Consider the following 24,916-nt stretch of genomic DNA (forward strand, 5'->3'; position numbering starts at 1 on the left):
AGGTGGTACCTTTCACGGAGTGTGTGTGTGTGTGTGTGTGTGTGTGTGTGTGTGCGTGCGTGCTGGGGTGGGGGCATTAAATGACAAAATCAGATTTGTATTTCAGAATGATTACTCCAGTCGCCTTTTGGAAAATGGGGGAAAGACCTGAAAGAATCTACGTGGAGAAACCAGTTAAGAGGCTACCGCAATAGTTCCCGGAAAAACATGGCTGGAATGAGGATGGTGGTGGTGCCAGCTAGAGGATGCGTGTCAAGAGCCATTTAAAAAATACTAGAAACAATAAATGCTGGAGAGGGTGTGGAGAAAAGGGAACGCTCTTGCACTGTTGGTGGGAATGTAAATTGATACAGCCACTATGGAGAACAGTATGGAGGTTCCTTAAAAAACTAAAAATAGAACTACCATACGACCTAGCAATCCCACTACTGGGCATATACCCTGAGAAAACCATAATTCAAAAAGAGTCATGTACCAACATGTTCATTGCAGCTCTATTTACAATAGCCAACTCACGGAAGCAACCTAAATGCCCGTTGACAGACGACTGGATAAAGAAGATGTGGCACATATATACAATGGAATATTACTCAGCCATAAAAAGAAACGAAATGGAGTTATTTGTAGTGAGGTGGATGGAGTTAGAGTCTGTCATACAGAGTGAAGTAAGTCAGAAAGAGAAAAACAAATACAGTATGCTAACACATATATACGGAATCTAAGAAAAAAAAAAAAAAAGGTCATGAAGAACCTAGTGGCAAGACAGGAATAAAGACACAGACCTACTAGAGAATGGACTTGAGGATATGGGGAGGGGGAAGGGTAAGATGTGACAAAGAGAGAGAGTGGCATGGACATATATACACTACCAAACGTAAAATAGATAGCTAGTGGGAAGCAACCGCATAGCACAGGGAGATCAGCTCTGTGCTTTGTGACCACCTAGAGGTGTGGGATAGGGAGGGTGGGAGGGAGGGAGACGCAAGAGGGAAGAGATATGGGAACATATGTATATGTATAACTGATTCACTTTGTTATAAAGCAGAAACTAACACACCATTGTAAAGCAATTATACTTGAATAAAGATGTTAAAAAAAAAGAGAGGGAGAAAGAAGAAGAAAAAAAATAAATAAAAAATAAATAAAACAGCATTATTTGGTAAAGAATAGGAGGTGAAGGGTGAGGAAGGTTGAGGGTGAGTCTAGGTTCCTGGCTCGTTTTAGCCAGCGATGCTGCAGTGCCTTTCAGAAGGAACCGAGGCATTGACATTTATGGAGTCTCCTTCTTCTGCTCTAGGCACTTCCAAATGCAACAGAATCTCATTAACAGGAGGGGGCTAGGGATGGGGGATGGGACGGAAAGGAGTGTGCAACCACTTTCTAGACTTAGATCTTCCTTAAACAAAAGGACTTAACATTTTCTCCCAGGAAAACAGAAGCCATCTGAAGAAAAAAACTTCAGTTCGTTCTAACAAGTATTTGCTGAATTCTGGCCATGTTGCTAAGCACTGAACACGGTGCTGAGGAGATGTCTTATTACGTTGTAGTTCAGAAAGAAAGGTTATAGGGTAGAAGACACAAGAAGTCACAGAGGGAGAAGTGGTGGAGGAGGAAGCAGAGAGGGAGGCATGGATGGGAGGAGAGAGAGAGGGACGGAGCAGGAACCCACAAGTATCAAGAGGGAAACAGGAGAAAAAGACAGAGAGGGAGACACCTAAAGAGATAAGATAGGGAGAAAAGAGAAACTGGTCCAGAACATGATGGAATTACAAAGGGCAGAGAGAGGGTCCACCAACACTGTGGGTCGCCTGCAGAGCTGTATCACCACCTGGTGTGATGACCTTGGGCACTGCTCTTGGAGGGTCACTAAAATGGTGGGGCATGGGGAGGGGGTCGATTTGAGAGTTTGAGAGACTTTGGGACACTGTCGGCTTCTTGCTTCTCAAGTTATCCTTTACTCAAATAAAACGTACTCGACACCATTTTCTTTTCACTGAACTCTTGTGTAACCTCCAGTGTCGATAGTGTTTATAGGCAGAGAGCTGTGGGCCATTGAGGTATCACTGGCTCAGGGCCATCGAGGTACCACTCACTGGCTCAGGGCCATCAGGGCACTAGTGGCAACAAAGGTCCCTTATGAAAGGAGGGGCTCCTGCCCCCCTCAGGAGGACATGCACTTGGCATTGAACATGAGGCTGGTAACAGAAGGCAAGCATCTAGCACAAAGTGGGCCGCATGGTAAATGCCTTAAAAATGTGATATGTGGTCTCCTGGTCTGCTGACCTCAAAGCAAACCTCATTTAAAAAGACAACGTGGGTACTTTAATCCTGAAGTAGGTGCCCTGCCTCGAGTATACAGCAAAGGCGCTGAGCTACATCACCCCAAAGGGCACCATTATCACCGCTTCACGTGGGCAGTGAAGACCACTTCTGGGAAAAACTCAAGTAGCACCAGCCCTGAACTTCCATGATTAATTAGCCCCGCTTTCACCAGTGAGAAGTTCAAACACCTGAATTCTCCTATGTATGAAACAAAAGTCTGCTTATATTGGGCTTTTAAAAACCCTGCTCGTCTCCCTCTGCTCAGCCTCATCTCCTGAGACTTACCTCTGTGCTGGATCCGCTTGCCTGCTTGGCAGCCAAACTTTGACTCACTGCTCAGTCTTTGATCCCAAACTGTGTTTTCTCTCTAACAACTGTCAGTTCTCTTCCCATTTCCTTAGCACACAGGTGGCTGAATTTAGGAGATGCTCAGTCACAGTGGGTGAGGTGGATTTGCTAGGAAAAGTGGAATCATAGGGCAAAATAACCTTTGCATGCATAAATACGGAAAGTGGTTCTTTTCTTTACAAATGTCTGATTTGTACAAATACAAATAAAAACGCCTGGAAAAATGTATTCCAAAATTGACAGTGGTTTTTGTCGGGCAATGAAACTGAGGGATTGTTTTTTGTATTTTAAATACGCCAGTTCATGTTTTCTAATTTTCCACAATAGAAATATGTTATTTACTTGTGTAACACAAAGGGATAATATAGATACTTTATGGGTATTTTATGTGTAGTATCACAACTCCAAACCAGGTTGCTGATGACCAAGGGAAATGATAACTGTACTCTGTGTCTAACACTTGATGGGACAGTAGGAGAACTGGTCAGATTAGGAAAAGTCTGACTTTATTAAGGGTTTTTTTTTTTTTTAAGTGGAAGGGAAGGAGATGAGGGCATTCTCATCGTATATAGAGGGAAAAATCCAGTCTGCTTAGAAGAGGACACTTTTTGAGACACGAGGGCTAGCCATCATAACAGTATATAAATGGTGACTATATAAATACACTAAATGTATGGTAGAAAAGCAAACAACCATTACTCTGAGTTAGTCCTTACAAATAGCTGGCATTCTCCTGAACAAATGAAAGAATGTGTTGTAGATGACACAGCTGAATTGGGACCATGCTCATGAAGGGCCTCAGAAGTCCAGAGAACTCAGCAGTGAACCCACTTAAACAGAAGCTCTTGCATATCTAAAGGCGTTTTAACCTTAAACTTGTCCATCATCTTGGGAATGATTGTAACTGTGTAGATCTAAACACTTCTAGAAGTTTCCTCTTGGATCTGCCTTTAGAACTAGGTCACAAACTAGTCACACGAAAAAATCAATCTCTTCATAATTTTATAGCCTTGTCTTATGAATGTCTTTTTTGGCCATTCATGACGCTTTTGGCCACTAGAGGGTGGATTCTACCTATGATCTATATCAGCTAAAGGGAAAAAAATGTTGAGAGTTAACGAAAAGGGAAATGTGTTTTACAAAAGGGAAATATATGGCACGAGAGGATGCAAATACTTAAAGAAGAAATATTGTTTCCTTTAATAAGAAAGCTTAACATTCATCTATTTCTCTATAGTTTACAAATTCACCGATGTGCCCTATAAATATACAGTAGCTACAGTTAAAATTATCCGTGATAAAGTAGCCTATTTTTCTCACTGACTCGCTATAAAAATTATTTTTAAAAATGTAAATGCTTGTAACACCATGGCTAAAGCACCAGGATTCAAAATTAAGTCAGTAATCTTAACTGACAGACAGTATTTTCAACTTGATTTTCAAGATTATTGTGGTATGTGTGTTTAGCTATAAACAGTAAGTAAATTATTTTAATGGCATAATCTAATAACCTCATTGATTATCTAGGATGTTTATAAACACATGGAAAAATGACTTGGCTTGTAGTTGAGATGAGGTGGAGGGTGAGGAGATTTGGAAAAGAAAAAGTAGGCATAAAGCCCTCACATTCTAGAGGTTTTTAGTATGAAACAAGCACACCAAGATGGACACGGGGCCCAGCTCAGGCAACAGATGGGTGACAGGGCAAAATCAAAGAGTAGGGTTCTAACAGGCACTTTGGAAAGAAAATAAAACCTAGATGACTATTTTCACGCAAGTATGTATGCTAACAAAGAGGAATTTTAAAAGGTTAAAGTACAGGGAAGTTTTTTAAATGTTTTATTCCTTTTATTTCACAAACTATGGTTAAATTTGATTTTAATTTGCCGCTCACCCAGTGATCACGACATATTCTTTCGCGCCGTTTGCCCTCACGAGGGCGTGTGTCTGTGTTCGTCACACTAGACCAGCGGTCCACACAGTGTGGTCCCCAGACCAGCAGCATCTGCATCACCTGGGAGCTTGTGAGAAATGCAAGTTCTCAGGCCACACCCAAGACCTATTGAATCAGAAGCTCTGCAGGTGGGGTCCAGAGCTCTGAGATTTAATAAGCCCTCTACCTGATTCTGATCAGCACACTCAAGTTTGAGAATACCTGAGTTATAGAATAGCAACGCACACAACATCTCCCACCAACTTCCGATTCTCAAAAATACAAGGAAATTTTAGGAGTTGCGTATGTCAAGGGCTAGATATGGCACGGTAATGCTTTGTAATAGCCATGGGCTCCCCTCAGCATATCAATAAACCAACCATAAAACACACAGTCAGAACGTGCACCAGTCACAGGCATAGAAATAAACCAACAGTGAAACGTGCAGTCAGATAACCTGCCAGCCACAGACACGGAGACTAAACAAAATTACATTCCTCTTGGAATTTGCTTCAGGGAAGAAAGCGATGCAAAGAAATCCCAAACCAACAGCAGATGCCAAATTTGAAAAGGAAGGCCAAAATGAGGGAAGGTACTAAGGGTACAGAAGTGGCAAACATTTATAATTTCTCACTGTGTGACTGGGAGTCATCTATACCTATTCAGAAGGAGGAGAGATAAGTCTAAATTCAGATTAGTGAGCACAATTTTTTCCCACATACTCTTGTGCAGCTTCCTTGACCCATCGGAACAACATTTTAGCTGAAAAGAACACTATCAGAAAATGGCAGACAGAATTCATAGAAACAGAGTAGAATGATGGTTGCCAGGGGCTGGGGGTGGGGAAAACGGGGAGATGTTGGTCAAAGGTACAAACTTCCAGTTATAAGATGAATACATTCTGAGGACCTAATGTACAGCATGGCAATTATAGTTAATAATACTGTATTATATACCTCAAAGTTGCTAAGCATGTAGACCTTAAATGTTCTCACCACAAAAAAGAAACAGTGATTAGGAAGGTGTTAACTAACACTCTGGAGGTGATCATTCTGCAATATACACATGTATCAAATCAACACTCTGTACGCCTTAAACTTAAACAAGTTATATGTCAATTAAATTTCAGTAAAGCTGAAAACAATTTTTAATTTAAAAATTTTAAGAAAATGGCAATCTACAAAGATTTTTATGAACCAAAAATTGGGAAAACATGATCTGACAAAGTTGTGCTGTTTCTAGTGATAAAATGCAGTCTCATGGAGACACAGTTTGGTGCCAAGGTGTTTGTGTGATGGAAAACAAAACTTGTGATTGGCATTTTTCCAGAAAATTCTGGTGCATGGACTCTGCAATGCAGACCGTAGATTTTTTTCCCCAGGTATATTTACTTTCACCCTCATATCACTGGGGACATTCAAAGAGACAATGCAACGGTGCAATCTTCTAACTCTCTATTATCAGTCATTGCCATTCTCAAGTAAACATGCTGAATCCTAAAGATTGTTAAACACTATGGAAATGCGTCATAGTCATTCAAGAGTATTTTCAGAAGCACACACCTCCCACTTGGCCGCCATCCCCAAGGGCTGTAAACTCATAAGGGCCAAAGCTGACTCTTAGAGTTAGGACTTTAGCTAAAGAACTTCATGGAGAAAATTAACCACCAGAACTGTACCTCGAGGCAACCAGATTACAAAGAAAATTTCAAAATGTAAATAAATTGGAGTCAGAACTCAATAATTTTAGTAAATACTCAATTCTATTCCTATTGCCTCTACTGAATGAATATTAAGGATGCCTAATAATAATAAGGCATTTATTCATTTAGGAGGTCATAAAGCCATGGGAAATCAAAGTTCTGGACATCAGAGCTATCTCAGGCAGAGAACTAAAAAACAAAAGTCAAATATGAAGAGGAAAGATTATTACACTCGCCCATTCAACGATTTTTTTCATAGCTAGCAAATTCAATTTTATTTTTTAAAACTCTTTATCTACCACCTGCATATCTTTTGGAACACAGATTGTGTGTTCTGAACCCTGGCATGTTTCTAGACTGCCTCCCCTTCAGAAATACATAAATATTTGAAACCATTACTATAAAAAGAATAAAGTCAAGAGGCAAAACAGTCCCAAGACAGTGTTACTTTTAAAAATTACTTGAGATTATCTGCACCCTCTGTTCCTCTTTGAAGCAAACACAAATTTTGTGATTTTTTTTTCTATTGGGAAATTTGATATTTTCAAACATATAAAAGCTCTGTGGAAGAGGAGTTTCTTTAATTAGGTGCATCCAGCAGACTGCAGGTCAAGTGAAATCATTAGTCTCAGTTACAGGTAGCCCTCAGCATCACTTGTGAAGCCGCTGAATCTGCAGTGAAACAAAACCAGAAGTGGCTCACCTACCTATGAGCAGTTCGATTTCTTTGGAAGTCAAAGTCGTGCTGCTCTGTGCTGGAAAGTCAGAAACTATTGCTCAAAAGTCACTCGGACCACAATCAAGGCCACTCCTCAAGCATGGCTTTGAGGTGTCCTCTTGGAGCCCTGAAATTCGGTCCTACTCAATTCTAAGCCCAAAGCCCTTTCCATCACACCTGGTATGAGAGGCAAGGCATGCCAAATTTCAATTCTCAATTTCCAAATTCCCAGACATTCTCAGCAAGCCAAAAAATGTTAGCAATCGGATCATAGTAACTTCCAACCATAACGCAAGAGTCAATGGCTCAGTTACAAAACAGTTTTAAACAAATCCCCATCTGACTTCCATGGCCAAGAGCTTGATAAGAATTTCCTGAAATTATGTGTTGGCAGTGCTTCAAACAGAGCCATCCTCAGAAACGCACTGGTTAGTGATGTAAGCTGTTATCAGCTGCCACTTCCGACTTCCATTCCAGGTAAGAAGACGTAAAGTGATTTCTGACGTCCTCGCAGACCATGCCAATTCCTACCGCCAGGAGGTAAATCTCATACCTTTTCAACAAGAGTTCAGCCAAGAATGCATTCTGAATGATTTGAATTTGAAGTCCTGCTGTGGGGGCAGAAATCCCTCCTAATTAAAGGCCAGTTCATTAACACTTTCATCCATATGGATTAGGCATTTACAGCGAGGTTAAATAGACTGTGGATAGATTTTTAATGTCAAGAATCTCATCAAAATTCCTTACGCGGCACCAGCAAGTGCCCTTCACTCATTACCACTGTCCTTCCCGCCCTCGTATTAATCCCTCAGGTCACTAGCCTAAATTAGAAGGCAAATATCACAAAGTCTCCCTGAACACGCCCCGAAATTAGAATCGAAACAAAATGGTGATGAAGAACGGCCGCGGGGGTAATTGTGAACACCACTAGGACAGGTCCCTTAGTGTCTGGCCATCTGGGCAAGTCTGACTCGGCTCCTCGCCCCTGGGCAATGTCCCCCCTCATCCTGCCCTCCCAGGAACTTCCATGGCTCGGCCTTTCCCAGAGACCCTCCCAGTCCCAGCGGCCTCCTCCAACCTCTTCTGCTGCTGCCTCTAGCCCCCGCCTCAGTGCAAGAATTCCCTAACACTCTCACCAATCTTTCCCCTTTCGGTTTATACTCTCGCCCCATCTATCTTAATAGTTCCCTTGACTTTCTCTAGCACCCACACACCAGGAACTCCATCCGTACCTCCCTGGTGTCAGGCTCAGGCCCCAATGCCAGTCGCAAATAACAACTATTTACTGGCATATCCGCTTGGTTGGCCTGCCATTCCCAAAGGCCTTCTGCACATTTCCCTGTTTCTCTGAGTTACCCAAGTTAAAGCCTCAGCAATACCTTTGACTCTACGCTCACCTCTGGTCCCTACAGTCAACTGACAACCAAACTCAGAGGATTCCACTCCTCAAACAGATTTCAGGTCCCTCCTTCCAATTCCCACCGCCGTAAGTTCAAGACCTCACTTCCACTCGCCTGAGCTTTCTGACTGATCTCCTGTCTCATCATCTTTTCTTGACTGTAATATCTAATTCTATCAAAATAATCTTTCTGAAAGTCACCCAATCTTTCTTGAAATCACCCAATTCCATCAAAATAATCTTTCAAAAACATAGATCCGCTCACATACACTGCTAATGCAAAATGTTTCCACGTCTCCATTTTCTGATCTCCTTAGCACCTAGATTCACCCCAATCTGCCCCATCAGCGTTTTCAGCCTTACTGCCCATCACTGCATCCAGTGGATCTTATCCTGCAGCCAACCGGATCTCCTGTTCTCTGAACTGCCCCCCCCACCCTACCTAGGACTTCTGTTCCATAGCAACCTTCCCCCATGTATAAATCCAAACAACATTTCAGTTTCCAATTCACTGGAAATTCTAACTGAACTATTGTTAATATGAAACTTCAATCAGTTGGAACACTCAGTATTTTGAGCATTTTACTCAGTTAAGTCCTGCCAATGCTCTCAAACCAAAGGCCACCAGGGACAAAACTGCAGCTGATGCAGTTGGGTTTCTTACTCATTGCAGCAAGGGGAATCTCGGGGTGCCTCAGTCAGAGGGTGTTAGACGGGGCTTATTATAGGATTTGAACTCTGGTTGGGTGATTTGGGAAGGAGTCACTCTGGATGTTGTCAGGAAGCAGGAGAAATTCTATGCTTGAGTATTGCAATGAATCTTGTCTATGGGTGGGAGTAGGCTAGAGCAAGGCTAAAGCTGTAACTCGTGAACAAGCAGCTGGCCCTCATTTTATTTGCAATCAAGGGGGATGTTTGGTATTTTATGGGTTGCATGGTGACCTTGTTTTTATCTGTACTTAGACAAAATTATGACACAGTCTTGTTTGTCTCACTTTATCATGGCCTATGAGTGACCGTGTCTGAGGTCAGTGTTCAGTGTGGGTGTTTACGTCTTCATGTCCAACAGGAGACACCACAGCCCAGCTGTGATCGCCAGGCCAGCTCCTAACAACTCCAAGGCCTGCTTGTAAGTGTCCAACAAGCCCCCAGACGTCAGGACCTGACATCTTTCTCAATTCTTAGTGTCTCAATTCTCTTCTCTTTCTCAATTCTTCTCTTTCTCGATTCTTAGTGTCATCATGATGTCAATGTAGAGATTTAAACGTTTTCTTAGGTGAAGTACAGATTATGAAGAGTTGTTACAGCTGCAGCGAGGTAGACCGGATTCTATCTGGGTTCCCAATGGGGAGGGCAGTTATCGTATTTCAAAATATAACAGAGGAAGGGCATGATAATAGGATTAGGATGTGGAGAATGGAGGCAATATATTCTATGAAAGCAAAGATACTTAAGAATAATATGATATACAGATCGGGACCCTCCTAGAGCATGTTAAACACAAGAAGTGACTTCATCTAAGTAAACCTGGTAAGGTTTCCTAGTTAATAAAACATGAAAATTATCCACTGTACTTATCCAAGAATCTAAATGCAATTAGGTATTCATTATCTAGCTAAATGTTTTCATACCATTGTAGGTGTATGTTTTTCTTTACAGCTGTTAACTTGCTATTTAAATTCTGACCATTAAGTCTTATCTTAGATTCTGTTTCCAGCAGACACTATCAGAGTGCTTAAGTAATAGTAATAGTAACTTAAGGCACACTCTGTAACGGCAAGTTTCATTCAATTCAACAAACAAGGTTAGAGTAATAACTCAAGTGATATTGCTAAGTCTGAGTCTAACAGAGGAAGCAATGCCAACTGTGTCTTTTAGGCCATCCCGACCAGAAATGCAGCCATATGGAAGGATGCCAAAAATAGAAAAAACAGTACCTGAGATTCTTATAATTTCCTTTAAAAAAATTCATTTGGAAAAAATCTAAACATCCTTTCTTTTATAGTCTGGATGGTCTAATTGAGTTGCCAGCCCTATGATGGAGGAGAATCAGCAGAGATACATAGACAGCAACTTGTCCCAGGTCTACCCTATGACAACTGATAAGCATCTAAAGTTATTCATGAAAAAAAAAAAAAGAAAACTGTTATTTGTATTTCCGTGTAAAAATCCTCTAATGCCTCATACTATAAACTCCTTAAATAGTAACTTAAGGCACACTCTGTAACGGCAAGTTTCATTCAATTCAACAAACAAGGTTAGAGTAATAACTCAAGTGTATCAGGCAGGGCCAAGACCAGTGAACTCAGGCAAACCACTTCCCTTCTTACCAGAGATTCCTTCCAGGACTGGTCAGCACCCAAATGGCACCTCCAGATGCCACCACTGCTTTGAGAACATATGAGACATCATCTTCTACCTTCAGGGGCAACAGCAGGTCCCAGGCGACTCCAGGCACTGTGGCCCTGCTTCCCACAGTGTTTGTTGGACTCCAAGTTCTCACTTTCTCCAGTCCTTGGGAGATTTTAATTTGTAATTTTTTTAGAGTACATGTGGCCTATCACTTAACACTGTCACTGAAAGATAACATTTCAGTGGTTACTCACTGCTGACATTTTATTATCTACTACTAAAATCCCATCAGAACTCCCTAGCCTGATAAGCTATAAATGAGGTTTGAAAATAAAGCACCTGGCAAATCTGATTTGCTGTCATCCAAATGGCGTTTTGTCAGATGGGAGCTAATTATCAACCTGACATGATTTCAATCTGCTGCCATTTTATGCAAGGGGCCTGCTTGCTCTCTATAAAGAAGATCAGGCTTGCCACTCTTCAGCAAGACACCCAATTTCACCTACACTCATGAGATTCTTCTATTATGCAAACTAGTGGTAAAGCAATTACATGCTCCGAAAGATTAAGACTAGAAATTTCGCATTCATAGAATTGTCATTTTCACCTCTTAGAATGTAAATTCTTGCCAGATGTTAAGATGCTTTTTTTATTTCACACAATGTCACCTAATGATCTGAGGAAGCAACCCCTCTAAAAGCAATTTTATCTCCCAACTTTGACGAGAGAGCTTTGACAGGGCTTCAGGGCTCTACCCTGGGGGACTGCCTACTAAATGCAGGCATCCAGGAATGGAACACACATTTCTTCAGGCTTTTCAAGGCTCCTTAGAGGCTGGGCATTGGCTCTACCAAGCTAAATGCTCCAAATGGACATGAATGAAGGTTGAGCAGAGAACAGCAGAGGGGAAAGAGGAACTTCAACAGGAGACACGTCACCCTTTTGGCTTAAGGAAAAGTGTCGGAATCTCCATGGATAGAAAGAAACAGTCACGCTTACTACTCCATGAGAGGAAATGTACTGCGTGTCTCTCGTCTAACGCTCTTACACACAACAGAAGATCATGGTCAGCAGGAAGACGTGGTCAGTAACTTGTCCCAGGTCTAGTCTGTGACCCCAACTGCAGCTGAACTCACGAGCATCTAAGACATTATTAGTGAAAGTAAACACCGAGGCCCAGAAATGCCCTGTAAATTCCTACAGTGACAGTCAACGAGCGGGGATCTCATGGGTCCTTCCTCCCACCCTCAGTTACTGCTCCCTGGGTGGACAGAGAGACAGTAGGCAGCATATTTCCTACTCAGGACCATGTAAGCATCTGCACACATGTTGACAGACTCCACTTGATATTACAAAAAAGCCACATGTATCTTTAAATAACTACATCCCATTTCAAGTTTTAAAAATACACCAACTAGATATAAGGGCAAGTTTAATATGTTTAAGAACGGAAGTCAGAGGAGAAGGGGAGGAGGAACAAAGCCGCCTCCCGGTCCTGTGACATGTGATTCTTCCCCCTGGGCTCACTGAGGGAACCAGGACTCCCAGGAGACATGTGCGGAGGATGTTCTGAGGTTCTGCTCCAGATGGTGGCCAAGGGGACTATTATTACCCTGGGCGTTATGACATCCAGAGCGGGGCGTTGGGAGCAGCGTGCTCATGAGTCATGACATGAGGAAGACTGTTCTCCCGGGACAAGTGCAGCTTATTTCATCTGCAAACACAAAGTGGTCTTGGGGCCCCACTTTCCCAACAGGCAAAGGCACCGCACTGCCCGGGCTCCTCCTCAGCTCCCTGATGCCATGGCACGTGCCTGCAAGGCACATGGAAGAACACTGGCCCCCAAGGGGGCAGCGGCTCCCATCTCCCAGGGGAGGACGAGTGTACATGCAGAAAAGTGTCCTCGTGTCATGTGTAGGGTTGAAGAAACTCCTTCCCCACGAGGTTTATGCAAAACCCCCAAATGTTACTGGGATGGTTAATTTCACATGTCAACTTGGCTAAGCCACAGGACCCGAATATTTGGTCAAACACCAGTCTAGATGTTGTAGTGAAGGTAGTTTTTAGATGAGATTAGCATTTACATCAGTAGGCTCTGATTAAATCCATTACCCTCCAGAATGTGGGTGGGCCTCATCCAATCGGTTGAAGGTCTTAAGACCAAAGACTGAGGTTTCCCGAGGAAGGAGGAATTCGGGCTCAAAACTGTAATGTAGACTCCTTGCCTGAGCTGCCAGGCTGCCAGCTTGCACTACATTTTGAACTTGCCAGTCCTCACAACTGCCTGAGTCAATTCCTTAAAATCGAGCAAGTTCTCTCCCTCCCTCTCCGCCTCTCTCTCCCTCTCTCTTTCTCTCTCTTCCATTTCTCTGGAGAATCCTGCTAATGCAATTACCAGGCAGATGCAACAGCCCCATCCCCTCTGTATTTTAGAACAGAAAGGAAAGGGGCACTTGGCAAAATATCAATCCCATGATTGTTTAGAAAACCAGAGAATTAAAACGTCTACATGAAAGAGGCTTTTCAATACCCTTCAAATAAATGCTTCGTTGCTTTTCCCACTCACCCCTTTAGGTGACTCATGAGTATGAGATGTGCCCCTTGAGAGTTCCAGACCAGGCACAGGACAGTGGAATCAGGGCACCTGGGTTGGAATCTGGACTCAGCCCCTGAGTGGGCGTGTGGCCACCAGCACGTGACTGAAGCAGGAATGAGGCATTTCATACCTCGGGGAGATGCGGCTCAACAATATCCCCCTGGCAGAAGGGCACTAAAAGGACCAGAGATGTGAGGCACTCAGCTCAGAACCTAGAAAGATTAAGCTCACTAAATGGTAGCTTATTGTTATACAGAAGTTACTAATAAAACACACTTCCTCCTACCCCTCAACAGGGAGAGAGAGACACACACAAGGATAATTAATATAATGTTTTAAAGACCAGGAAAGGGATACTGTGGCTGATTGTGGGAACTCAGAGGAAGGAAAGCTGATTCAGCCCCAGAAGGGGAAGTTTGCAGGTGAGATGGGGTGACAGGGGAGCTGGCACCCCAGGTGGAGGGCACTGCCTGGGCAGAACCAGGAGTTAAGCAAACCAGGGGACTGGCCAGCCATACTGATGCGCCAGAGACGGGGGGCCAGGGGGGATCACTGTGCTGAGAAACATTCTAAAGGGCCAGATCCTGCAAGGATGCAGATGCGGGCAGCATAGAAACCAGAGGAAAGGGGGAGCTGCCCCGTGTGCGTTTTCGCAGACCACACCAGGAGGCTGTGCAGACACAGACTTTAACAAGTAACCGCTCTGACTTCTGAGCGTCAAAACTTTCACAGTAAACAATCAGCGATACCAATACAGAAGAACATTTGGAAAGTAAATGACGGAACTTTTGAACATTTACACAGGAAGTCACAGGTCCTCTAACACGGACTGTGCCTCGAGTAAGAATTTTAAAAGATGATAAAATTCTGAATGGACTGCATTCTGCTTTGCATGCACATTAAAATGAAAAACGTTCCGTTAACCTCAGAACCTAGTAATAAAAGACATGTAATACAGTAAAAGCTCTGGAGTGACCTATAGTCAATTGTCCAAAATAATTAAGCTGTTATAAGATTAAGCCTGTTTTTAATTTTCTTCGTTTTGCTTACTTGTATTTTCTTCTTTTTCTACAATGACTGTGAAATGCTCGTGAAAAGGGTAAAGGGTGTTTTTCAAAGCCTGCCTAGGAGAAGTCTAAAAAGAAAGGGTGTCATACATGAGTGGGGTTCACTTAGATGGACAAGTAAACCCAAACAGCGGCCCAACCTGTGCTCAGATGCAAAAGTTAAAAGGCTTTGAGACTGGGGAAAGAAAGGACTTCCGGTCCATGCATCGTACCCACCTGGGTCACAGAGGCATTTATAGCTGGTGCCCACGCTGCGGCATGTGCCATGGGCGCAGGGGCTGAGCGCACAGAAGTCCACGAGCTGCGCGCAGGCTGGGCCCGTGAAGCCCGCGCTGCAGCTGCAGCCGAAGTGCAGCCCGTCGGCGTAGCAGGTCCCGTTGTTCTGGCAGGGCCCCGAGGCGCATGGGTCCACCTTCTCCTCACAGGCAGAGCCCAGGTAGCCTGCGGGAAGATGCAGAAGCGGGGAGGGGTAAAAAAATTAAACCGCATTACACTTAATAACCAAGAAACTGGGGCTGCTGTTCTTAACTCTTCTCCATTGTGAATTGATTAATGCACAACCCAACAAGGTGGGTTTACTTAGCTTTGGTAACCGGGGGTTAAATTATGAAGCCCTGTGCTTCCATTTTGGTTGAAATACAAAACATATGATTGCTGAGATGTACAGATGGACAGGGACATACATATATTTATATGTGTACATGTGCACGTGTGTATGTATAGACTAGAAAGATGCCAAAAATAAATTAATGGTGATTCAGGAAGGTGGGATTGGGGTCAGTGGAGGGATTTCACCTCTTATTTAATACACAGTGCTGGGGGAATTTATTCCTTATTTTGTTTTAATAGATAAAGATATAATCCTGAATTTAAAAACTAAAACCCATACAAACTATTAAACAATGACAAAATCTTTCTCCCATCTTTCTCCCTTTGTCCCTCACTTCCTTCTCTAGAAGCACTCACTGTTAGCAGTTTCTTGAATACATGCTTTTCAAAAATGTGGTTATTGTAATGAAAAACGAACTGTGGTGTAGTCATGCAATGCAATACTATTTGGCAACAAAAAGGAATTAAGTTCTGACATGTGCTCCAACATGGATGAACCTAAAAAACATATGCTAAGTGAAAGAAGCCAAATACAAAAGACCATATATTGTATAATTCCATTTATAAGGAATGTCCAGAAAAAGTAAATCTATAGATATAGAGAATAGATAAGTAGATGCCTGGGGCTGCTGTGGAAAAGAGAAATTGACCAAAAATGGGCATGAAGGGTCTGCTAGGGTTGACGTAATGTCCTAATATTGGATTGTGAATTGTGGTGATGGCTGCACAACTCTGTATATTTACTAAAAAGCACTGAATTGTACTCTTAAAATGCATGAAATTTATGATATGTAAATGGTACCTCAATAAGGGTTTAATTTTTAAACATTTTAAATGTACTTCTTGTGCAGCTGATTTTTATTTTGTTTTGTGTATGCGTTTCAGTATTCCTCAATTTAAAAAATCATACATACTCTTACTGTATAGCACAGGGAACCATATTAAATATCTTATAATGAACTATGATAGAAAAGAATCTGAAATATATATATAACTAAATCATTTTGCTGTACAACAGAAACTAACACAACATTGTAAATCAACTATACTTCAATTTAAAATTTTTTTTAATTATACAGACATATATACGTGAATCTATAGGTCTGTGTGTCCAAGTAAGTCTTTAACGATACTTTGGTAAAACCTATTCTTTTAATATCTTAAGGGCAGTTTGAAAATTAAATGAAGACTATTCAAGTTTTAGAAACAAATTTAAATAATTTTACTCATATACAGTTCTTATTCCAATATTCTACTTAGCTTTTCTTATCTAGATTTAAATTTATATTAACCATCTTCACACAGAACTCTCAGCAATATTGGTAATTTTTGTTGTTCAGGACACAGTGAATATATAAAACAAACAAAAAAATAGTTCCCAGACTTTATCTAAAGCATCACTCATAAATTGGCATAATCAACTTGATATTTTTCTGTACAGAAATAGAAAATTTTTTTAAAAATCCAATGTTATTCAACATCTTATAAACTTCTCTGTAGCTTTGACATTTTAAATGTCATACTAAAAATGTACCACACAATCAGTTTTAATAACACTTGAATTCTCCAAAGAGTCCCTTTGCAGCCAAGAGTGGTATGTAACTCCATCCTTCATGAGATGTATTCCATCTCACTTTGAATGAAAAGAACATACTTAAACACATTTCACCCTATGACAAACTGAATAACCAAAGCAAGTCCTGACCTCTCTCATCTTCTACTACCTCACCCCAAAAACAGGGCTGAAATTATTTTCTTCATAAAGTTGTTGTGGGTTCTAAAATGACATATATCAAAATTCCTAGAACAGTTCCCTGGTCCAATGCTGAATGAATGAATGAATGAATGAATCAAAGAACAATGGTAATAATAAAAGCAACAGCTGACATCCACTAGGGGCTGAGATGCACCAGACGGTTCTAAGCCTTCACATGCATTATTTCATTTAGCCCTGGGGTAATTGCATGATACAAGAACTATTAGTAGTCCCATTTTACAGATGAGATGATGATGACAGAGAAATGTGAGGTATCCTGTTCAAGTGTACTTAGCTAGTGGGTGGCAGAGCTAGGATACAAGGCCCAAGCTCTTAATTCTCCACTATACTGCACAGAAGAGAAGTCAGTAACGCCCAATTAAGAAAATGTTATGATGTGTAAACATAACCAGGACTTGTGTTTCTATTCTGCTTGGATATTGGTGAAAGAAGAAATAAGAGACTTACCAATCAAGTCAAAATAAAGGAAAAATGAATTTTAGGAAACTAATCACTCTACATTCACGTTGATATACTCGGTTACAAATATTAATATGATCCACATAGAATACTCCAAGTTGAAAGAATGGTGGATAAAAAGATGAGGAGATGTGAAGGATCATGACTCTGGGGAGAGCCAATATTTCAATAAAGCCAAGAGGAGATGGAAGGCAAGCATAAATGAGGGCACTGGTCAGAGGCCAGATCATGAACATCTTACATGCCACACTAAGGAGACTGCACTTCATTTTAAGGTCACTGGACATCAACTATTTGCATGTTTTTGATATGCTTAATTGCAAGCAACATGGAGAGTGTATTAGTGGAGTCTGAGACTGGAAGGAGGAAACCAGGTGTTTACTAGAGTAACTGAAGTGAGAGGTCATAAGGACCAATTTGTAGCAATAGGGATAAAGAATGTGAGGCAGATTGGACAATTATTTTACAAGTAACATAACATTGTTAGTTCAGGGACCAACTGGATGGTGGAAGAACTGAAGAGAGGGCAGGGCCTAGGGACACAATGTAACAGGAGTCAAAAACTCAAATGCCAGCAGGCGTCCAGCAGACCATGTTGATGAAAGAAGCGGGCCAACTGTAAGGCAGTAGGGAGTGGCAGGGACTGTGGCAAACTGGAAAATTCATGACCTTCCAAAGGGGGTGGCCACCACCCCCTGCAACCAACTGCCGCCATCTGAATGTGAGGCCAGTTAACAGATCTTCTAAATTTTTAAGAAATATCTGAAATCCAGATTCTTGTTTGAACCCTTACTATTTTAAAATGTTGATAATTCATTTCTCTGGTAAATAAAACATATCTGAGGGCCCTGTTTATGTGGTTTCTCAGTGTGACTTAATGTTAAGCACGGGCTTTGGAGCCAAAAGGAACTGGGTTCAAAAACCATCTCTGCACACTAAACTGTGGGACCGTGGGCAAGTACTCAATCACCCTCATCTGTTTCATGGAGTAGAGGTAGTAATGCCTACAACATATGGCTTTTATGAAGCTTAAATGTAAAAATCTATGGCAAACATTTGGTACAGTGACTGGCAAATAGTCACTGTTTAATAAGAAGCAGCAATAATTACAGTGTGATTCCCAGGTTTTCCAGATTAGGAAACAATGTTGGTGGTGTTGTTACCAATTGCAATGGAAAATACAGGAGGAGATTCCCAGGGGAGGCTTATGATTCCCAGGGGAGGAACAGACAGACAGATGGACAGGTGGATGGATAGACAAATGGATGGACAGATGGATGGATACGTTTTAAGAAAGATAGGAGGAAAACCAGGAGAGGAAGGTGTCACTGAAAACAATGGAAAAGAGAACATCAAAAAGGGAGTTGTCAAAAATGTCACCGAACTCTGCCTAGAAGCCAGGTGAGTTGGCCCAAGATAGCCCGCTAGAAGACAAGAGACCTCATGAATCAAAGCAAGCCAGCCCAGTGAGGCCACCCAAGACCAGATAGCCACCAAGCAATCTGGCCTGTGACTGGCTGAAATACAGCCCAAATTGCCAACCCACAACAATCATGAGCTAAACAAATGATTGTTGTTTTAACCACAAAGTTTTGAGGTGGTTTGTTATGCAGCAAAAGCTAACTGATACAATGTAATAGGAAACACAGCATTACAACTAAATAGTAATGTAGGCCAGAAGGAAACTTTTGTTTTGCTTTGCTTTATGTAAAAGACTTGAAAGAGGAATTGATTATGTACTAGAAGAAACTTTAACTAAATAAGGAATCAATAAATCCTTGTTGAATATCTAAAAGGTTCACTGCTGTTGAATCAGGAATCCTGCATTTTATTACTATTAAAATTTCCCTTTTCTTACCATTTCAAGAAAATAGAAAAACAAGATGAGATGCAAATAATATTTATATTTTCAGAGAATCCTAATATATCTCAGTATATACTGAAGAGAGAAGACACCTCTGATATATTATCCAGTCTAAAAATTTATAATGTAATATAAAATGCCATTCTGTTATAAAGGATGATGACAAAGCAAAAATGAATTCAAGGTGTATCTCAATACACTTTATGGAGATGCATGTGATATAGGGTGATTATGGGATAATTTTCCTAGCTCACAAGATTATTAATGAACAGTAAAAAAGGGATTCACAGATTAAACGCTGAGCCAATTTTCAAAATACTATTTGTTATGGACTAAATGTTTGTGTCCCCTCAAAATTAATATGTTGAAGTCCTACCCCAAAATGTGATGGCATTAGGAGGTGGGGTCTTTGGGGGGTAATTAGGATTAGATGAGGGTGGAACCCCCATGATGGAATTAGTGACCTTGTAAGAAGAAGACACACCAGAGCTTCCTCTTTCTGCCACTAAAGACACAGCAAGAAGGCAGCCATCTGCAAGAGAGGAAGAGAGCCCTCACTAGAACCTGACCATGCTGGCATCCTTATCTCAGACTTCCCAGCTTCCATAACTGTGACAAATAAATGTCTGTTGTTCAAGCCACCCAGTCAGTAGTATTTTGTTATGGAAGTTTGAGCTGACCAAGACACTGTTGCTTTGATCAGCAAATTCTCTATTTCCTTCTATCACCTAAGCAATTGTTACCCTCTTACTCATATAACATTGTTTTCTAAGTGACTCACATCTTCTTCAGCCACCTCTTAAATGACCTTCCTAAGAGAGAAAAGAACAAACTTTCATAACCCAAAGAATTCAGAGCCAGGAAACCAAAGCTTGAATCTTCTTACTAGTGTATGACCTTGAGCAAGGTACTTATTATTTTGTGCTTTAACTTCCTTATCTAAAATATGGGGATGATTCCTGATGTGTAGGATCAAATAAAACTGTATGTGGAACTCAATAAATGTTGGATTCTCCTTCCTTTGACCAGTGCTTCTGGGGAAATTCCAAGTTGCCTGTGTCCAGAGTTTGTGGTTAAGGAAACTGGAAGGAAGCTGGCCTGTCAGCCAATCTCTGGAACACAATCAATTTCACATTTGCATGAATCCTTCATGGTGGAGTCCTGAGTACATCTAAGAGTGAGTGTCCTGGAATCAGAGGTGCTCACATACCTTTCTCTAAACACACACACAGTTATTGGGCCATCTGGTGAGGCTGATGCATGGAGGTGGGGTCCTAGAGCAAACAGCTGAGGGAGGAGGGGACGAGCAGAAGCATCTGTGACAGCCTTTCTGTACAGGCTCAAAAGGACAGTCTGTTGAAACTGTGTTTATTAATGGCTAACACCTGTACATACCAGGCACTGTTCCAAGAGTTTCCACTATATTAACTCATTTAGTCCTGGCATCAGTTCTATGAGCTAAGTACTATCATTTCCTTTTCAGATGGAGAAACAGACACAGAGACAGATCAAGCAACTTGACCAAGGTTACACAGCTAGTAAATGGCAGAAATAGGATTTGAACCCAGGCAGTCTGACTCCCAAATCCAAGCTCCAGACCGTTACTCTTTGCTGTAATACTTGATATCCGGGCTGTAGTAAACTTAGCAAAATACCAGGATACAAAGTCAATATACAAAAAATAAATTATATTTCTACTCTCTAGTAATAAATGACCATAAATTTTAAAAAATTTAAACAGCACTTACCATATTATTAAAAAGCATAAAATACTTAGGAATAAATTTAACAATAGCTATGTAAGTCCTCTACACTGAAAACTACAAAACATTGCTTAGAGAAATTAAAAACACCCAATAAATGAAGAGCTATACCATATTCATGAATCAGAAGGCTCAATATTATTAAGATGCAAATTGATTCACTGCAATACCGATCAAAATCTCAGCTGGCTTTTTTTTGTACAAATTAACAAGGTGACTCTATAATTTATATCAACATGCAAGGGACCTAGAACACCCAGAACAATATAGAAAAAAAAAATAGGACAAATTTGGAGAATTTACACTAGCTGACTTCAAAATTTAGTATAAAGCTATAGTAATCAAATCATGATTACTGGGGTGTCTACTGTTTGCAATTCAATAAATCAAATTCTGATTGATAAACCATATCAGCACAATCAAGTAACTAGCTCTTGTATGTCTTAGCTTCCTCATTTGTTAAGAATAGAGATTACGGAATAGCTGTATATATCAAGTGGTTATAGTTGTGCTAGCAGAGAGAAAGAGAGGAATTGTGGTGCTAATAGTAATAGTAAATGTTGAATTCTTATTATATACCAGACACTACGTGAAGCAATTGGTATCTATCTTTTATTTATCACAACCACTGCATCAATTGGGGTCTACTATTATCCACTTTTACAGAAGAAGGCTTAGAGACTTTATATTAGGGAACTAGTCCCCCAGGGACATTCAGTAAGTGGGAAAAGCAATTTCAAAGTAAGAGCTATCTGAAACCACATCTGTGCTCTTAAGCCCGTTAGGCTTCCTTGCATAAGAGTTTGCATAAAAGCACTTGAAAAGTTGAAGGTGCTATGCTAGCATAAGAAATTAGGGCCAGAATAGAGCCATTGGTGTCCTGAATTCTTAAATTTAAGGCAGCTTTAGAAAACAGAAATTACTTAGCAGTGATGAATTTTGAACTCAATGCATTTGAAATGTCCTGAACCTGACTAGTTCTCAGTATTTCCAATATCACATGGAAGATATTTTTAAAATACAAGGATAAAACTTGAATCCTAAGGAGTAAACATATTGCATACCACCTTACTTACCAATTCCTTATAAAATCAAAAGTCATCTTTAAAATCATCCAAATATAAAAAAAAATCATCCAAATATCAAATTTAGAGCCATGATGCCAACCAATGCAAGCATGACCTTCCAATGTGTTGATCAAGGCCAGATGTTGGCTAGTTTATGGTTCTTGCTACAGTGCACGTTACAGGGGCATTAACGTGTACTTTTTTGAAATTTTGAAAACTAGCTTGTAAACATGATACTGATCACAGAAAGCTTGAATATTGAGTGAATGTAGTTTCAAAAATTAAACTGCAGCCCAGATAAGAAACGTTGTATATTCAATATCTAGATATATAAATATAAGCACCTTTGCAAGTAATCCCAAACTCAGATATAGTGGTATATGAATCTGATTTCTCTGTATAAAAATAGGGAAGTTGATGACCCAAGGCTACGGCAAAGACTGGTATAAAATGCAGCTCTGCACTGAATTTTCAGGGTGCAGGGCAGTTCTGAGAGTGCTGGTAGAAAGATGTTTTACACCACACGGTAGAAATGGCCTTGGATCATCTATAGCTGAGATTCAGCCAGAACATATTTCATCTTTCCAAGAAACATTCTAAAAATGAACCAAGATTCTCATTCACTCTATTTTCTCCTCTGCCTCTCCCTCCATCCTCTCTCTCTCAACACATACACACAGACACACATTACATATAAACAGCTTTAAACTCCATCTCCAATAGTAGGAACTTTTCTGCATTTTCTTGTTCCTGAATAATGTTACAAGTCTAAAAGCAATTATTTTAGATAGCCTTTGGTAAAGTTTCTCTTTTTATTAGCATAACTCTTTAAGAACTTTGGTCTGTCTTTCAATAATCTCTTAAGGTAAATATTTCTGAAAATTCCTCTTGCAGAATATGCAAACCAAATTAGTTATGGTAGCAAAGGCAAGAGGGGTGGAAAACAAAATTTAACATTCTTGGGATCAGCTATGTTCCTGGGTACATTCAAACTCCAAAACATGAAGAACTCTATATAGGAGAACACGTGAAATACAGCTTTGTGGAATATTGTAATATAAGTAATACAAATAATAATAGTAATGTCTCTGAGCTAAAGGATTAGTAAGTTACTGGATGCTAATGGACTACTATATCTGGATTTACAATCCTACTTGAAGAATAGAAAATGAAAAACTATTAGATAACGTTAACCAAAAGGTGCAGAGAGAATGATGAAGATGGTGATATTTCTTGTTTGGAATAGTTTATTTCAAACCATACGAACCTCACATGATGGACATCAGGAAATGTTGGAAGGAAAACACAGTAGCTCCAGAGAAAACCTCTATTTCAAACACAAGGAAGCAACTTCAAAGAGACTTAAAACAACCCATTGCAACAAGAAGAAAGTTTAGAAAAGGATGAAAGATTTAAGGATTAAAATGGAAAATAAAACAGAACTCCAAAAGAAATCTAAGCAATGAGGGGCTAATGAAAAAACTATGATTTAGCTAGTTGACTGTTGCTTCGAATTTTGTATTTGAGCCAATATTTATATGAATATGCCTGCTCAACATTTATTATGTAAAGAAAAAATCAACACCCTTGAAATATACATGCTATGGAAATCAGATATTTAAGACCAAAAGAAAACATTTCCAGAAGATTTTAAATTACAAGACAATAAAGTCACTCTATGTAGAAAGCTATTGAGATGTCAGAAGTTTCTGCAATATTAATAAGGGATCTATGGAATAAAGCATTCCTTCCATGAACCTGAACATTTTGTTCCATCTGCACTGCCAAAGTTACAATTATTTCTCTCCTCGCCTATCATAATAGTTTCCTGTGATGAGATTCCCTGTTCTATCTTACCCCTATGACAAATTCTCCAAATAGCAATGAGCATAATTTACTTAAAATGTAAATATTGTCAAGGCTTCCAATTGCTCTTAGAATAAAATTTGACCTCCCTCCCATGAGCATCAAGTCCTGCGGGCTAGGACTCAGCTGACCACTCTGGCCCCTCTCTGTCTAGGAGCCAGCCCACTGGCCTCCATTCGGTTCCCCAAAAGACAAGCTACTCCCCATGCAGAGCCTTGCAACATGGCCTGGACATTGCTGCTCCTACCTGCTTTACAACTGGCTCCTCTTGCTTCTCGGCTTCGATGTTAAGACAGACAGGACTTCTCTGATCACCCCATTCTAGGCACCCCTTTCTTATTCTGTATCACAGTGTCCTGCTCACTACCTTCACAGCACTTCCCTGAATTTGCAGTGACATAGTTGTGGATGTCCTATCGTCTGTCTCCCAGCCCACATGACCACGGACTTCCTGGAGGAGGAGCCATGCTGGTTCCTCTCAACCTCGAGCCCCAGCACCCAGCATAGCGGCCACTCTGTAAATATTTATGCAATAGACGGACAAATGAATGGATGAGTGACAGAGGACACACTCTAACAGATTTATTACACACTAGGGTAATGAGTAAGACGGGATTGATAAATACGTTTTAGGTTTGGGGAGTTACAATGAGGAAATATGAAAAAGATGATTGGTCAATTGTTGTTTTAATGACAGAGGTATAAATGAATAATCACTGCATCAAGATGAAGGTAGACAATGTAGTTCATCTAAGGGGCTTGATGAGCTGCAAAGGGAAGCAAAGATAAAGAAGAGCTTTGACTCTCAAAAAACTTATTCTCTAACTGAAGAGCCCAGAAGGGCACATTTCGGATGATGAAGGAACAACTTGAGGCCTTTTTTTTTCTTTCTGCAAACATTTTACTGAACGATTCCAGTGTGGTGTGAGGTTGGAGGGACCGGCCCAGGCTGTCAACATGAGATCAGTGTGTGCAGCGCAGCCTCTAGAGTGGCAGTGATTCTAAAGAAAGATGGCTTATTACCGGGGTGGGGCAGGCCAGGAAAACCTCATGGGAGAGTTGGGTTTTGTGCTG

At 40.7% G+C, this 24,916-nt stretch overlaps 1 protein-coding gene across 1 annotated transcript in view; it reads right to left on the minus strand.

Annotated features, from left to right (window-relative positions):
- DNER (delta/notch like EGF repeat containing) overlaps positions 1–24,916 on the minus strand; it is a 322,853-nt gene that overhangs the window by 58,948 nt on the left and 238,989 nt on the right. Inside the window, exon 8 of the mRNA XM_059927455.1 lies at positions 14,654–14,878. Within this exon, the coding sequence (XP_059783438.1) occupies positions 14,654–14,878 (225 nt within the window). The remainder of the gene's footprint in view (positions 1–14,653; positions 14,879–24,916) is intronic.

Source organism: Balaenoptera ricei, chromosome 7 (genome assembly GCF_028023285.1).
Source record: "Balaenoptera ricei isolate mBalRic1 chromosome 7, mBalRic1.hap2, whole genome shotgun sequence".
In the NCBI taxonomy this organism is placed as follows: domain Eukaryota; kingdom Metazoa; phylum Chordata; class Mammalia; order Artiodactyla; family Balaenopteridae; genus Balaenoptera; species Balaenoptera ricei.